The sequence below is a fragment of the Lycium ferocissimum genome, chromosome 5 (genome assembly GCF_029784015.1).
Source record: "Lycium ferocissimum isolate CSIRO_LF1 chromosome 5, AGI_CSIRO_Lferr_CH_V1, whole genome shotgun sequence".
In the NCBI taxonomy this organism is placed as follows: domain Eukaryota; kingdom Viridiplantae; phylum Streptophyta; class Magnoliopsida; order Solanales; family Solanaceae; genus Lycium; species Lycium ferocissimum.
Window position 1 is genome coordinate 74,648,937 of NC_081346.1, and position 16,309 is coordinate 74,665,245.

General features: G+C 32.3%; 1 protein-coding gene across 1 annotated transcript; it reads right to left on the minus strand.

Moving 5' to 3' along the window:
- On the minus strand, nucleotides 1–1,989 carry LOC132057453 (uncharacterized). The gene has a single exon (XM_059450063.1). The coding sequence runs from the start codon at nucleotides 1,895–1,897 to the stop codon at nucleotides 569–571; it is 1,329 nt and encodes a 442-aa protein (XP_059306046.1). The 5' UTR covers nucleotides 1,898–1,989; the 3' UTR covers nucleotides 1–568.
- Between the last annotated feature and the right edge of the window lie 14,320 nt (nucleotides 1,990–16,309).

A 16,309-nucleotide genomic window follows, 5' to 3' on the forward strand; every position in this document is an offset into this window, starting at 1 on the left:
TGTCAAAATAATGTTTTAACTAAGTAACACTACAAGAAAATACAGAAGATTAGATGCTTCTCAAGTCACTACTAGTCAATTTCTTGATGGAAATTACGTTCTTGTGAACAAGAACTTGCAAAGAGTAGCCATTTCCCCAATGGTCCAATGAACTTGGATAAATCATGGCAAGTTTTTGTTTTTTTCTTAACCGTTCGCCGGTACTCACTTTAGTATTTTGACTAGTTCAGATTTGCACCATATAAGATCCATTAAAGGAGAAAGCGCTCTATACCAGAATCTTTTTCATTCTTAGGCCTCGAATCCGAGACCTCTAGTTAAGTCATGGCGAGTCAATTTCTTGATGGAAACTAAGCTCTTCTTGTAACCAAGAACTTGCAAAGAGTAGCCAAATCCCCATGGTCCAGGGCACAATCGTGGCAAGTTTTTTTTGCTTTTTTTGTTTTTTTTGTTTCTCACCTGATGTCCGGTAGTCACTTCAGTATTCTGAATAGTTTAGAATCGCACTATGTAAGATCTATTAAAAAAGGAAACGCTCCATACCAGAGGATTTTTCTATTCTTAGTGCTTAAACCCAACCTCTAGTTAAGTTACTATTGGTCAATTTCTTGGTGGAAACTAGGCTCTTCTTGTAAGCAAGAACTTGCAAAGAGTAGCCATTATCTCCCAATGGTCCAATGCACTTAACAATTTCTTGTGTTGTTGGATCAATCATTGCAAGATTTGAAGATGTAGTTTCAAGAAAAATCTCCCCATTGACACCATATCCAATTGGTCTTTTAACAATCAAAGGTGATTCAAGAACCAATTTTTTGGTCCAAAATCCAAACTTTTCCATCACCCAAATCTCAATACAAGTCTTGCTTTGAACAAGAAAATGAAAGAACATAGAAATAGAACCATCATATAAACCAAGTGTTCCTAAATTTGTATTGAACACATCCGGAGTTTGTATCACTTGAAAATCTTCATTTCTAAAATCAAATGCAAGAATTTCACAGTTGTGTTCACCATCAATTTTCTTCCAGTAATAAAATCCATCAAGATATGAATCAAAATAGGACATAACTATATGACTACTCCAAAATGTATTGTCTTCAAAATGCCTCCAAGAATCAGTACTTAGTGAATAAACTGAAACAACAGCGGATGCACTCCTTGTAAATGTTTCTTCTTTCCAAAAATAATCTCTTATCCATACAACTTTGTAATCTTTACTCAAAGGGTCCATTCCAAATCCAAAATGATGAGCATAAGACCTAAAATCTCTCTCGCTCGGACCCTTTAAAAATGTCGACGGGTGTGTGTCAGAACCTTCAGAAGCAGTGTGTTTCTCGAGGATCCGACACGGGTGCGGCAACATTTCTGGAGAGTCCGAGCAACATAGGCTGAAATTTGTGTTGCTCGGACTCTTCAAAAATGTCAACGGGTGCATGCCGGAACCTTTAGAAGTAGTGCATTTCTGAAGGATCCGATACGGGTGCGAAGGATAAAAAGGTGGACTTGGTATTGTTATTTTCTTGATTTCCTCTGTTGCAGGGTTCCACAGAGCCATATCATTCTTATCAAGATTGTGCACAAAAAAGAGGCCATTTAAGGGGCCAATCACTGGCTTTAAAGAAGTGGATTTGTGCAAGTAAGAATCTTGGAGTAAAGGGTATTCATCAGTTGAGAGAGATAATTGTTTTGTGTCCAAGAAATAGAGATGAACAAATGGAACTGCATGATTGGTTTTGTGACAGAAGTGCTTGATAATAAAAGTTGAACTTTGAATGAGTAAGTACCAGTATTTGCAGACAGATTTGAGTTTCAGTATAGATTTCACAGGTAGAATTGAGAATATCTCCATGATTATATCTTCTGGAAGTTGATCAAAACTTATAAATATTCCCACCATTTTGCTACCAGGAGAAATGTTTATTTCTTGGTTGGAAAATGAACTGTCTAATTGCTTGCTGTTGTAGAGTTTGCTTAAAGTCTTCTATATATTTGTTCAAATCCCTAACCCGTCCCCCCGCCTCCCCACCCTACGTCCATGCCTTTTTTAAAACATTTGATATTATCCCACTAACCCGACTAATTAAGATTCCCGCACGTAGGACCACTACTAAAGAAACGGGAATTTTCAAGGACTTCCGATAAAAATTCATCTGAATTTGGCTTGTCGGGAACGTTTCCAACAGATTTTCGCTTGATTTCGTCCTCCGTTGAAAATTTTCGTTTTTTTAATAGTGAACACATTTAAGGAGGAAGCACTCTTTATCATGAAATTCTCCGAACCCGAGAGTCCAGGGGTAGAGGTATGTAGAGCCATGGGGGTTCAATTGAATCCCTTTTATATTGTGTAAATACAACAAAAAGTTTTTCTAGTTGTATATGAATTGTAGGACAAGGGAGGATTTTGGTACATTGGCAAAGGAGTTCAAATTGCTTTAAGTCACATGTATATCCCAAATATAACATTCTAGTATTTTTTTTTTTTTTGAATTCCTTGTATAAATTTCTAACTGTGCGACCATTATTTGAGATCTCTAATTAAACATACAACAATTTCATCCAGCGTGAAAATCATTTTCACCCCTCACTTTGCTTTAAAAATCAAATTTCCCCCTCAACTTTGAACAATAGACATTCTCCCCCCTTTATCCTATGCAATGACTATTTCACCCTTGTTTTTTTTTTTTCAATCCTCAATTTATGTATACATTTTTGTATTATATTAGGTATTTATAGATTCTTATTTAAGTTCATTAACATTATAAGTAGTATAATACTTTTATGAATTTGTAACAAAATCTAATGCTATTTTTTATGATTATTATTTCAATATTAGATGCAATAAGTATGTATATATGTATGCACATGCATGTGTGTATATTTAAGTTTCACTTCTCTTTTATTCTCTATTATTTATATAAATAAACAGTTTTGGTTGTCACTAATGGAATATTTCTTAAATTATAATAAAATTCATTTACAGTAACCAAAAAATCATTTTTAAAAATTTGCCTCTATTTTATTAGTATTGTTTTTGCATTACCTGCATATAAATATATTATAAAGTTATTATGACATGTTATTTTCACTTGTATAAATAAAATTAAAGTTTGATTATTTTAAAAAAAAAATAATTTTTTGTTTATTCTGCTAATTTATTTATCATAGAACATCGTTAACATATATACTCAATTAGAATTTCTCACTTTTTTCTTCGCCTAGAAGATAATATTTATCTTTTATAAGAAACTTGTTACATGAATTTAAAAAAATTAAAAATATCATGATTTTATAGAAGTAATAAAAGAAGACAAAAGTTGATAATGTAAGGGTAAAATATGCATTTAAAAAATTCAATTAGGATTAAGGGGGGAGAATGTCTATTGTTCAAAGTTGAGGGGGAAATTTGATTTTTAAAGCATAGCTGAACGGTGCAACTGATTTTGACCCATTTCATCCATCCCTACTCCTCGGTTGTCGTTACCCCATCTTCCCAACCACCAAAAAAATCAAGAAACATGCCTTAGTGGATACTATTTGGAGATTTGTACATGTACCAACTTGCCATATTTAAAATGATTTTTGGTTGCTATCGTCATGAAGACTGAAAAAACATTAAAAATAATTTTAACGTTCTTCTCTTGTTAAATTGACCTATTCAATTCAAACTAAATTTTCAACACCAATTATTGTGATACATATGAAAGCTTTCCTTGCATTTAAGCTATGATAAGTCATAAAAAGACCAAGATAAACGTAGAAAACAAAAGAATTTAATTTCTGTTTAGAAGAATAAGAAGAAGATACAAACTCATAATAGGAGTTCCAGCAGTAATTACAATTACATATTACATATGGGTTCCATCTTTTATCAATCGCAATTACACTTATATAATACATCTATACCCAAAGTTACGAAAGTTTTTGCTTTACATCCCCAAAATTTTGAGGTTTTTGCTTTACATCCCCAAAATTTTGAGGCCCTAAAAATTGTCAGTAATAAATTTTAAAATTGTGGTAGAGAAATAAAGTACAAGTTTTTTTTTTCCTTAAATAGACTTCTTATTAATGGTGACTGAAGGTGACAAGTGTATGAAGTTTACTAAAAAGTTTAACGGTGGGGGAGCATTTCACTTAAGTGATCGATCCGTTAGCTCACGCAAATTCAAATAAGTTATCATAGACGAGTTAAATATAATGCAGGAAAACTCAAATATGATTGATTAATAGATTGATCAACAAAGAAACGAAAAAAAAAAATTCACGACAACATTTTTGTACATACTCATTTGCATCACATCATCTTCAACCAAGCTTTAATGAATATTTTTATTCGATATGTATATTAGTGAAGATGTCAGATAGTAAGTATACAGTGAAATGCTTAAGGTGCACACAATTTATAAAAAAATATTTTTGTGTGAGAGAGAGGGGCAAAATATTAATGTTCCTGTAATACACCAGATGAATTTGAAAGCCAAATTGTGTGGCACTAATCTCAATTTGATTCTTAAGACGTTTGGACATAAAAAATATTTACTTTTTTTCCGGAATAATTTTTCATTTTATTTGAAATCAATATTTGATAATGAAATATCTCAAATTCAATTTGAAGTAGAAAACAACTTATCATATGTTTTCCAACTCATTTTTTCTTTCAAAATTGTATTTAAGTATATTCAAGCATGAACATTATTCTAAATATTTTTTTTGCAAAAAGTATAATAAAACATTAATCCATCTCAACTCCATAAATTTCAAATAAAATAAAAAATATTTGGAATCTATGACCATACACCTACTTAATATTAGTTATTCCCTTTCATGTTTTATATAGTTTTTTTTCAGCTAACAATTCTTTGTATTCATCTTAGCTATGGAAAAAAATTGTTAAAAGGAAAAAGAAAAAACAAAAGAATCTTTCAGATCCCCCTTTTTTTCTAGTCAAATGAAACTGATTTATGATTTATTTTCTTTTGCTTCTATCTCACTAATAAAGTCAATTGCTTATCTACTTTGGGTGTTGACACTAGAGCCTGTAGTGGTGATCGACGTCGACGTTAGTAGTTTGTGGTTGATGATGATAGTTGCATTAAGTGGCGCAGTACCGGTTATCGGTCTATCCGAATTCAGTACTTTAAAATTCAGTATTTGTGTTAAGAAATCTATTTATTATGTATAAATTATTAACTTAGAACCTAATAACCTAATCTATTGATTTTTGTCAATGAAAATTTGTAAAATTTCTTAAGTTGTTTTTAAAATTTAAAATCTTATATTTCAAGTTTGAAGTTGAAATAATAAATCAATTTTGATAAGCAAATAATTTTTTGAAATAATCTCCAAATATTATTTCTAAGTTTGAAACCAAAATTATTATCAAACCTTTGTGCAATTTTTTCCAAGTGAATAAATACAACTTTAGTTTTCGAATACGCTTTTTAACTTCAACTTTAACTTTATTTTAAGTTTCAATAAAATCAGGTTCAAACGCCTACTCGATCATAAATTTATATTACTATCTTTCAATCATAAAAAGACTCCTCTTCTTATTTAAAGACAGGTACTAATAAAGATTTTAAATTTAGTGTGCGGACATATTATTTATAAGATAATTATACATAAACTTTTATAATAGTATTAATTGATAATCTGGTAAAACTAATAATTATATCTGCAACTAAGTTAAGAGTTGTCTGATAATATAAAAAAAATTAACCTCACCTTTATACTATCTGCCCAAATTTACCCTACCTCAAACAATTTTTTAAAAATTACCCCCCGGTTTTAAAAATCTCCCGAATTGTTCATATTTGAGAGTTGTCTAGATATACCCTCTTGTTATACTACTAGGCCAAATCTAGGCCCTATCGTTATACTATCCAGTCAACTTTATCCTACCACTAACAAATTTTTACCACCAAAGAATGTGGTGCAACGGATGGGATGCTCCTCCCTTAACCAGAGATTTCGGGTTCAAGCCCTGGCTATAGAAAAATCCTTGGTAGGGAGCGCTTCTCCCGAATGGATCCTACAGGAAGCGAATTCCGATATAGTCGGGCTCCAATGAAGATACCGAATACTGGGTGGAAAAAAAAAAACTTTTAAAAATTACCCTCAGTTTTAAAACTCTCTCAAACTTTTGAAAATAACCTGTACCCCTTCCGTTTATGTTTTTCCAAGGATAGTTTCTAGTCTATATATGGTGACAGAGACCAGAGGTGTATAATTTTCTACTGAATCAAACAAACTATACCTATCATCCTTAGAAAAGATAACACAAAAGCGCACATGGATACAGCTTTCAAATAATCTGCCAAACTTAAACTTGCACCTTAGATAAAATGAAAATCATGTGTGGAGTACTGGAGTTCATACAGATTCATCAAAACCAAGAATTACAATTCAACTTTATCACGTCAAATTTGGGACCAGTGTCAGCATATTTCTACTACATTACATGATATTTAATGGCAGTCTATGTTACGTTGCTATCAATATCAATTTTTTTGTTGTAGTAAGATTCTTTAGATGGATGATCCTGACTTCTTCTAAGCACCATAAGCCAACGCTTGAGAGGGGTCGTTTGGTTATTATAATTACGAGGGAATTTATGTTTTATTTTACGTGAGGATTGATTATGCATGGTTTAGTAATTTATGTAATTAATTAGTTATTTCATTTTCTGTTCTACGTAAAGTAATACATAGATTCCCTCATAACTTATACAAGTATTAGTTACGTGAGTTTTTAAATTACAAACGAAACACCTTATTAGGTGTGTTGAGTTTTATACATAACAAAAGAATGCTACAAAACATATTGTTTATACTGAATTAACAAATAAATTACAAAGCTCCTAACCAACAACCAATGATCCCTTTATATAGTTATTTCTCCCTATCTTCTGTTGGAATTAGTACTGTAACATTAAATGAATTGAACTTATAAAATAGAATTTTTACACCATTATGAATTTTAACTTATAGTAGAAAATTAATTATGCACCTTTTTCAAAGTATTACTAATCTGAATAATCTCGATTACGTTTCTTTTGGCCCGAGGTCTATCATAAACAACCTCTCTATCTCATAACCCTCTCCAGATCCCACTTGTGAGATTACACTGAGTACTTTATTGTTACTCCTATTTAGAGATCGTGAAAATATGACTCCTCGAACTCATCCAAGATTAGACGTGTCAATGATCTTCATATTCATTAATTCAACCCATTTGCATAAACCTAATTCTAACTCATCTAAAAATAAACCAAATTCCATGGAGAAAGGGAAACCACTAATTTTCTCATATCTTGTCTATTGCATGTGAAAAATGTGTGAATCTGGTTGCCAAATTCACATCGTCTAGTTTTTGACGCACCTGTATACTACCTCTTCGAATATTGGAATAACAATCCAAATCGATCACAATGATTGTTGGGCTCATGAAATAATTTATAACTAAAATGTGTATATATTGTCATTCTAAAATGTTAGTGTGAGTACTACTATAACATAAATGGACTCGAAATATTATATATGTTGGTATAGGAGAAGAAATTAGAGCCTTAAATATAAAAAATTAGGAGATTTTTAGAATTAGGGGCAATTAAAAAAAAGTAAATGTCAGAAGTAGGGGTTAATTTGGATAAACAGTATAACAATAAGGGTTAAATTTGACCTAATTGTATAGGATAGTACTACAACAACAACAACATACGCAGATTAGTTCCCCAAGTGGGTGGTGGGAGGGTAGAATGTATGCACATCTTACCCCTACCTTTGTTGGGTAAAAAAAATGTTTTAGGTAGATCCTCGCGCGGCTCAAAAGAAACGAAAAGAATTTGCTGATGGTATAGGATTGTAAATGTGAAAAATATCCGAAAATAGAAGAGTAAATTTGAACGTTTTTCCTGATTAAAATCTGGTAAAATATTTAGTTCAACAATAACATAAACACAACATGTGCATCTATTAAATGCAGATTATTCGATGTGCGTACCAATTTCAATAAACAATTTTTATGGCCTTTTTTTTTTCAATAAACAATTTTTATGGTCAGCCTGCATTGTTTTGACTAAGCATTGCATACCTGTCGACAATTCACTAAGAGGTCCCCTTTTTTTGTATGGACTACAAATTGGAATGTCGATGTAAACTAATTTAAAATTGAGAAGTTATTGTTATTGTCGAGGATGAACTACATATAATAAAGACAACTTAATTGAACTTTTCCGTTGATAGATTATACTATGTAAATAAGATATATTATAAATATTATTTATAGAAATTGTTGAATTCACTTGACATAAAGAAGTTTTATTATAGTGGCGAAAGTCGTCTAAAAATTACTTTAGATCGTAATTTTTGAACTAAAAATAATGACATTCTTTACGGTTTTGAGCTGCCAGGTAAATCAACTTCAGTATTTGAGGTTATTGTGTTGTAAATTTAATGTTTATACATATTTAGCAGATTTCTTAAAATATACATAAGGTCCGAGCCAAAGTTATCAGATTCGGCAGAAGTCGTAGTTAATATAATACATTTGTCTGCATGTTTGGAATCAAACACTGTTACTATTATTGTATATATAGTTATCTTTTACGTGATTTGATAGTACATAGTAATAAAAATTCTTTTATTTTGTCAATCTGTCATTATGTATAAATTACACTCCTAATGGACTACCCTAGCAATATTATCAATTTATGGTAAAGCTTATTCTTTACTCTTAAGTGATCATTATGTCATATCTTTCAACGAGAAAAATAGTGCGTTTTTTATTTAGTTGGGTCGGGTTTAAATGGAGCGGGTTTAAAAATGAAATCAACTTATGTTGGAGATTTCCATTAAGACAGGGTATATTTGAAAATTTTAATGACGAGGGATATTTTTGACCCAAATTTGTAATGAAAGACATTTTTAGCCCTTTTCCCAAAGTAGAGGGACATTTTTAACCTTGTTCCCTTATTTTATATTGTCAATCTGTCATTATGTATAAATTAAACTCCTAAAAGATCACCCTAGCAATTATCAATTTATAGTAAAGCTTATTCTTTACTGTTAAGTGATCATCATTCATCATGTCATCTCTTTCAACGAGAAAAAATATTTTTTTGAGTCACACAACAAATACCACTACATGTGTGAGACTCTTTTATTGTCTTATCATTCTTTCTCAACACTCCTCTCTAGTTGCATTTCTAATATAAGATGCTACGAAAAATAGAAATTAGCTAATTTGTCGATGATCTATCGCTAAATATCCCGTAACTAACATGATTTTTGATAACCCATTATTAATTCATCGTATACAGGATTAGCAACGGATTTTTGTTGTTTTGCGGGAGAAGTTGTCCTTTTTGCTGTTTTTTTTTTTGGGTGGCAAGTCTCTCTTTAGTCTTTTTTTTTTTTTTTTTTTTTGGGGCTTTATAAGCCAACAACTAGTCTTTGTTTATGCCAAATCTTTCCATTCTAATGATCATCACATTTATATTTGCTGGTCATTTCTAACACGACAAATTACCAAGAGTAAGACAGAGGTCTTTGTCTAGAATTTTTTTTTATATTCTGCTAGCATTAGTTAAATGTGAACGTAACTTCGATTAGAAAAACTAATGTTTGAGATCTTATTATGCTTTATAAGTTTCTACATGGTAAGCTAAGTATGCTTCAATATAGAACAATTTATGGTTTCATATTTCTTTATTTAATTTCATTGATAATAAATATATATATATATTTCTTAAAGTTTTTGCGATAGAAGTCTATATGCATAATTAGTTTTGGTTAATACTGGCAGCTAGTGTTACACATAAGATATTTTGTACAACTTACCCAACTGGAATGATTCAACTAATGATTTTTTTAAAGTATGTTTCTGTTAGATATTTAACATAATCACGATACTAGGACACAAAATAAATATAGAACAGTCAGATCGAACGACATAAACGTTTGATCAATCATGTCAGACTATACAAAAACGGATTAAGTCTTCCTCTCTATTACTCTTCAGTGGAATAACCACCACACCCTTATATTGCTTCTCAAAATAACCTAAGATTGTATATGTGAGACAGTGAGAGGATAAAAATGTGTCTATGGGCTAAAGCGGGGATCTAGATGCAAATATTGAAACTCTAACTGACCCTTCTACTACATGATTCATTGGACTAAGGCCTCATTTGTTTTCATTAAGATTAAGACGTCTGAATCTGAATGATTAAGATGTTGTCTCTAGGTCTGAACACTGAATGATTAAGACTGTTTGTTTTTCAATATCTGAATGTGCATAATGTATTTATTTAAACATAATAAATATAAAATTCAAATTAAAAATTAACTAAATAGTAGAAAATAAATACAAATTTAATAAAATAAATATTGTTTGATAAAAACAAATGAAACATTTATGTTCGCTAATAATGGTGGAGATGTTTTGTAGTCGTGGTGGGAGGTGAGTGGGGGTGGAGGGTGAGGGGTGGGGTAAGGGGGTGGGGTTGGTGGGGAGTGGGGGTGGGGTTGGTGGTGGGAGGTGGGGGTAGTGGGGGAGGGTGGTGTGGGGTGGGATTGGGGTTGGTGGTGAGGTGGGGGTGGTGGGGAGTGGGGGGTTAGAGTGGAGGGTGGATGGGTGGTGGGGTGGGGTTGAGGTGGAGGGTTGGTGTTGGGGTTAGAGTTGGTGATAAAAAACAGCATACAAAAATACCTAAATGAAATTAAGACTTGGTTGAATCTTTATGATTAAGGCTATTCGACCATTGAGCGATAAGTGTTAGATCTTAATCTGCAAATTCACTTAATGGCTTAGGTGCGAACCATTCAGAATTCGGACACTTCGTAAGTGTAAACAAATGAGGCCTAAGCCTACACTCATTTAGTCACGGCATAAAAATGGAAGGGCGGATTGCGGGGGATGATCTTTAATGTTTGCCCTCAAAATAGTCTTTATCTTTTGCCCTTCAAAGTAATTTGTCTTTAATGTTTCACATGGTCGGGAATTTGCAAATTTAAATCTTAAGGCGCCGTGCAAATTTTGCAAAATTACCCGCCTTGCCCCAAATTTTAGATTTTTTTTTTCTTTTTTTTGAGTTGGGGTTCGAACTCACAGTTTTTTTTTTTTTTTTAATAAGGTCACTGGTGAGACCGGTAAAACTTAAAGACCACCAATTTGAAGGGTAAAAATTAAAGACCACCCCAAATGAAGGACAATCCACGCAAAAAAGAAAAAAAGAAAATGGAACATAAAGAGTGACTTGAAACCGGTTAGGGCCACAATTGGAGTCGAAGTGTGGCCCAAAGCATTAGTGGGCTAAAAAAGTCTAAGATTCAACAAAAGGGAGAGGACTATTTTGCAATTGCTAGCTTTCAGCTTGTCTGTTTGATGGAAAATCCATTTAAATAAAGGTCAATCTCCATTATTCAAGGAGAGTTCGGTTTGATTTTTTTTTTTTTTTTTTTTTTCATTGAAAAATTTGCACGGGCAACCTATTTGTATAGCGCAATTTAAGGTGCAGCCAAAGAAAAAAATTGCATTTTTTTTAGGTTTTTTCATTAAAATCACCATTATTACAATAAGAAGTGAATCTTAAATTCCACTATGAAACTTGAGTTTAAATCAAGTTAATATTATTGAAAAAAACTTGAAAATGTTGGCAGGAATGAATATTGGATAAAGTTCAAACTTAAAGAATACTATTTTTCGAATTTAAGGGTAAAAACTTAAATGTACCCGAAATGAAGGACAATCCACGCAAAAAAGAAAAAAAGAAAATGGAACATAAAGAGTGACTTGAAACCGGTTAGGGCCACAATTGGAGTCGAAGTGTGGCCCAAAGCATTAGTGGGCTAAAAAGGTCTAAGATTCAACAAAAGGGAGAGGACTATTTTGCAATTGCTAGCTTTCAGCTTGTCTGTTTGATGGAATAATCATCCATTTAAATAAAGGTCAATCTCCATTATTCAAGGAGAGTTCGGTTTGATCTATTACAAACGTTATTTTAGTTATATGATCTTTTCATTGAAAAATTTGCACGGGCAACCTACTTGTATAGCGCAATTTAAGGTGCAGCCACCTTTTAAGAAAAAAATTGCATTTGTAATAAGTTTTGGGTTTTCATCATTAAAATCACCATTATTACAAGTTTGAAGAAGTGGATCTTAAATTCCGACTATGAAACTTGAGTTTAAATCAAGTTAATATTATTGGAAAAAACTTGAAAATGTTGGCAGGGAATGAATATTGGTAGTTCAAAGTTCAAACTTAAAGAAACACTATTTTCAGTTTCGAACATATATGTCTGAAACTTCAAATGTACATGTTTGAAGTTTAGCCTTGACAAGCAGAGAATTAATCAGGCACAATTGTTGAAAGTTTGGTCTTGCCAAGGCCAAACTTCCCATAACAAAAATGTCGGGAGTTAATTTGCCGCCAAACTTCAAACGCGAAATTTTGCAACTCAGTTGTATATGCTTGAAGTTGCTTCCAAAATGGTTTAAGCTTGCAAATGTTTATACATTGTGACTATGACTTAAATGAGGATTGTAAAGTTAGCTATTTGTGCACTCGCCCCTTTTATACCTGAGATCGATAAAATATAATATACGAGATTAACAAATAATACATCGGAAATGATCATTTTCAGAATATTATTTTCAACAAGAAAAGCTCCACACCATATTTTTTATTAGGTGAGCTCTATATATGCTCCAATAATCAGTAACAATGGTGCATTATGTATGGGACCATAGAAATTAAAAGAAAAAATTACTAGATGACAAAGAAGGTGTAGCCTTCAGCATTAATTAGCTGAGAATGGATTGGTAATCAACTACTTATGATAAACATAGGCCAAGTCGTCAACTCATAAAAAGACTTTTTGAATTTTAGTGAGGTCTTGATGCAACAGATGCTTGGATAGGTTTTATATCGAGAGCTTACTTTATATTGACCACTTTTAATATCCGTTAAATATTTTAATGAATTTCGGTTATTAGATTTAAAGTGAATTAGCGAGATAAAAAAGATTAAATTAAATACACTAGAAAATGTCGTGAAATCTGATGTTAGGCGTATTTATACGCTTATCCGCCGTATATTACCCATATTCTACCTTCTTTAGAGGATGAATTAAGCTAAATACACCTAACTAATCATCATTCTTGCATTACGAGCTATTACGTATGTGTTTGATGCAATCAGGCAATTTTGGAGAAAATGCGCGGTGATTCGGACAAAAATGGAAATTGCATGCAAAACTCGTCTAAGTGTCAAAATGAAGAGACGCCTCGCCGAGCTCAGCCCAAAGCGAGCCACAGGCGTGCCCTAGACCTCGCTCAGCGAGGAGCATGGGATTTGCAAAAGGTGGAAGAAATTGGCCAAGTGTGAAACTGAAGTATGACCTCGCCGAGCGTGGCTCAAAGCGAGCCGCGGTCGAGTTTTGGACCTCGCTCAGCGAGCGGGGACTTCAAAAGTGCAAAAGTTCTGGAAAATTTTCTAAGTATGAAATGGAGCAGGGGCCTCGCCGAGCGAACGGTTATTTCTCAACACTATAAATAGTACCCTTGGTCGTTTTTTAGAGGGTATCACGTATTGTTTGGCAGAGAGCAAGGAGTAAGACTTATCATCGTAGGGTTTGAACTTTTATCTTCTTAAATTCATCTTTTCTTCATTTGAACATGAAATTCACTTGTTTTAATCCGACTATGAGCGACTAAGCTCCCCGGTTCTGGGGTTATGGCCACAGTATGATTGTTATCGTATGAACTTGAGTTGACATTTATCCTATGTATCATATGAGTTATTTGCTTAATCTTGTGCACGACTATTTTATCGCCCGCGACCGCAGGATAAATATTTGATTCTTAGATTGAACTCGAGAGATACTAAGTTAGAACGAAGACCGAGCAGTGCAGATCCTAACCCCGGGCATGGGAGCATATTTGCGTCCTAGGATAGACATATACCTAGTCGCCCTACTTGGTTGATATACAGGAGTTATGAAAGCAGTTGTATATGTTCATGACCATAGAGATATAGGTGTGAAAGTAATATGAATAGGTGACTAGAGAAATCGAGAGATTCGTAGTCATAAAATTAACCTTGTCAAGCAGTAACTCGATAAAGAATAAGAGGCAACGATAGCGCATGCGTAACATGAATACGATAGTGCCGTAACCCTAGAATGTCTCTCTCTTTGATAAACTCAGTCTATAACCACGGTCGTTACAAATTGTTCACATAAGTAGTATTTATTTACTTTTTGCTTTATTTAGTAACCTAAACAAACATCCTCTTATTTACTTGCATAATTAGTGGCGATAGTATATTTTCGTAGAACCGTTGATTATAAGTCTCTGTGGATACGATAACCGACTTCAAAAGTCACTATATTACTTAACGACCACGTATACTTGCGTGTGTGTTGGGAGTCAACAAAATCCTAAGAATAGCAATAAAATTTTTTGCACCAAACACTAGAAATAGATCATATATAACAGAAACTGCATCTAAAACTATACCAAGTGCCAAAAATAGACCAAAGATAGCAGAAACAGTCAATTTTCAAATGTGAGGTCCCTTGAATACTTTTTTCCCTCATATTTTTATGAAATTTAATAACTATAGTTTATTAAATATTTGACCCTCTTAAACGTACCTCCAAAATAAGAGAACTTCTATAATTTTCTCTAAAAACAATATTACTTTTTTTTTTTTTTTTTTTTTTTTTTTGGTTTCTTTGTTGTGTTCATGCCACTAGTAGACAATTGACATCCACTTAATTAATTAATCGTATACTATTATAACTAAACAATTCTTTTATTTATGAATATTAAAACTGGTTTGTTTCTTGTACTTTTATTCATAAAAACCCCTTGGCTTCTCCCCCCACCATCTTTAATTTTTGCACAAACTAAACTGAAATTATAAGGTTTAAAAATGTTTATTATTAGCAAATGTTTTTTGCTGATTTGATTTCAAAAATCTCTTCACACAATTTTATGAAACATAATTTAAGTTTCTAATATTCCTCTTTAATTTAATTTCGTCTATTACAAGTTGTACGACGCATAAATTCATATGCATGCACACCTTGAACGTAAATAGGTAAATACACTGATTAGGATATATAGAATAATATTTACCTTTTACTTTTTTAAGCTAAGGAACGTAAATAGGTAAACTTAGAAATAATAACTAAGCTTATATATATATATATATATATATATCGTTAGTATATTTTGTGTAAGAAACAAGTTGATCTTAATCGAGTCGTAATCTATTATGACTAAGTGTCTTAATAAACATGGAGAGGCGCTGTGAATAAAACAAAAGAAATATTTTTATTTGAATTAAACTAATATTCCAACCCCTTGTTTATGAAACAAGTTGATTTAACCAAGTCTTAAGTTATATTAGCCACATTAATTAACTTAACAAATATGGAAGGTGGGGAGGGAGTGGGTGAATAAAACAAAAAATATTTCAATTTGGATTAAACTAATACTCCAAACCCTTGTTTAAGAAACAAGTTGATCTTAACCAAGTCTTAATTTATCTTAACCAAGTCTTAATTAACTTAACAAATATGGGGTGGTTGGAGGGGTTAGTCCTTTTCAATTTAACTATCTCATTTCCGTTCTATCATGATGATTAAATGTTAGGTAAGAATTATGTCGCTTCTTCTCCTTCTGATAGCCAGATAGGTATCTTGAAACCTGTGGCTATTATATAAACACACACGTATATTTATGTAGAGTTTTAAGTTATATGTATTAATGGAAAACAAATATTTATACAATCAGGTCACTTATTAATTTTTTATAAATAAGTTTCTTTGCAATTTTTTAGGGAAAACAACATAAAATACCCATAAAGGGAAAACTATTTACGTAGGCATGCCCCCTCATAAATTAATTTTGCTTCTACCCAGTCCCGCCGAAAATATTTACCCGAGTACCCCCTCGCCCCAAATCCTTCCTTCATGATATCATCTCAGTATATGGTATATGCCATGATGGTATCATAGAAGACCGAGGAGTGTCTCATTGAAGGACTGAAGCAGTCCTCCTTGATACCATCTCAGTATATGTATATAAGATGATGGTATCATATAGGTTTTTGCAGAAAATGTGTTTTTTGAATAAATGAACATGATCTTCATGATATCCTGTCAGTATATTATATATACCATATGAGTTTCATAGAGGGCTAGTGAGTGTTTTTGAATAAATGAAAGAAGTCCTCTATGATACTATCATAATATATAGAGATAGATTGATATAATGTTGGTATCATAGTTTTAGGGGCA

Coding starts and splice junctions, on each gene's coding strand:
- LOC132057453 (XM_059450063.1), bottom strand. CDS start 1,897: ATGGTGGGAATATTTATAAGTTTTGATCAACTTCCAGAAGATATAATC.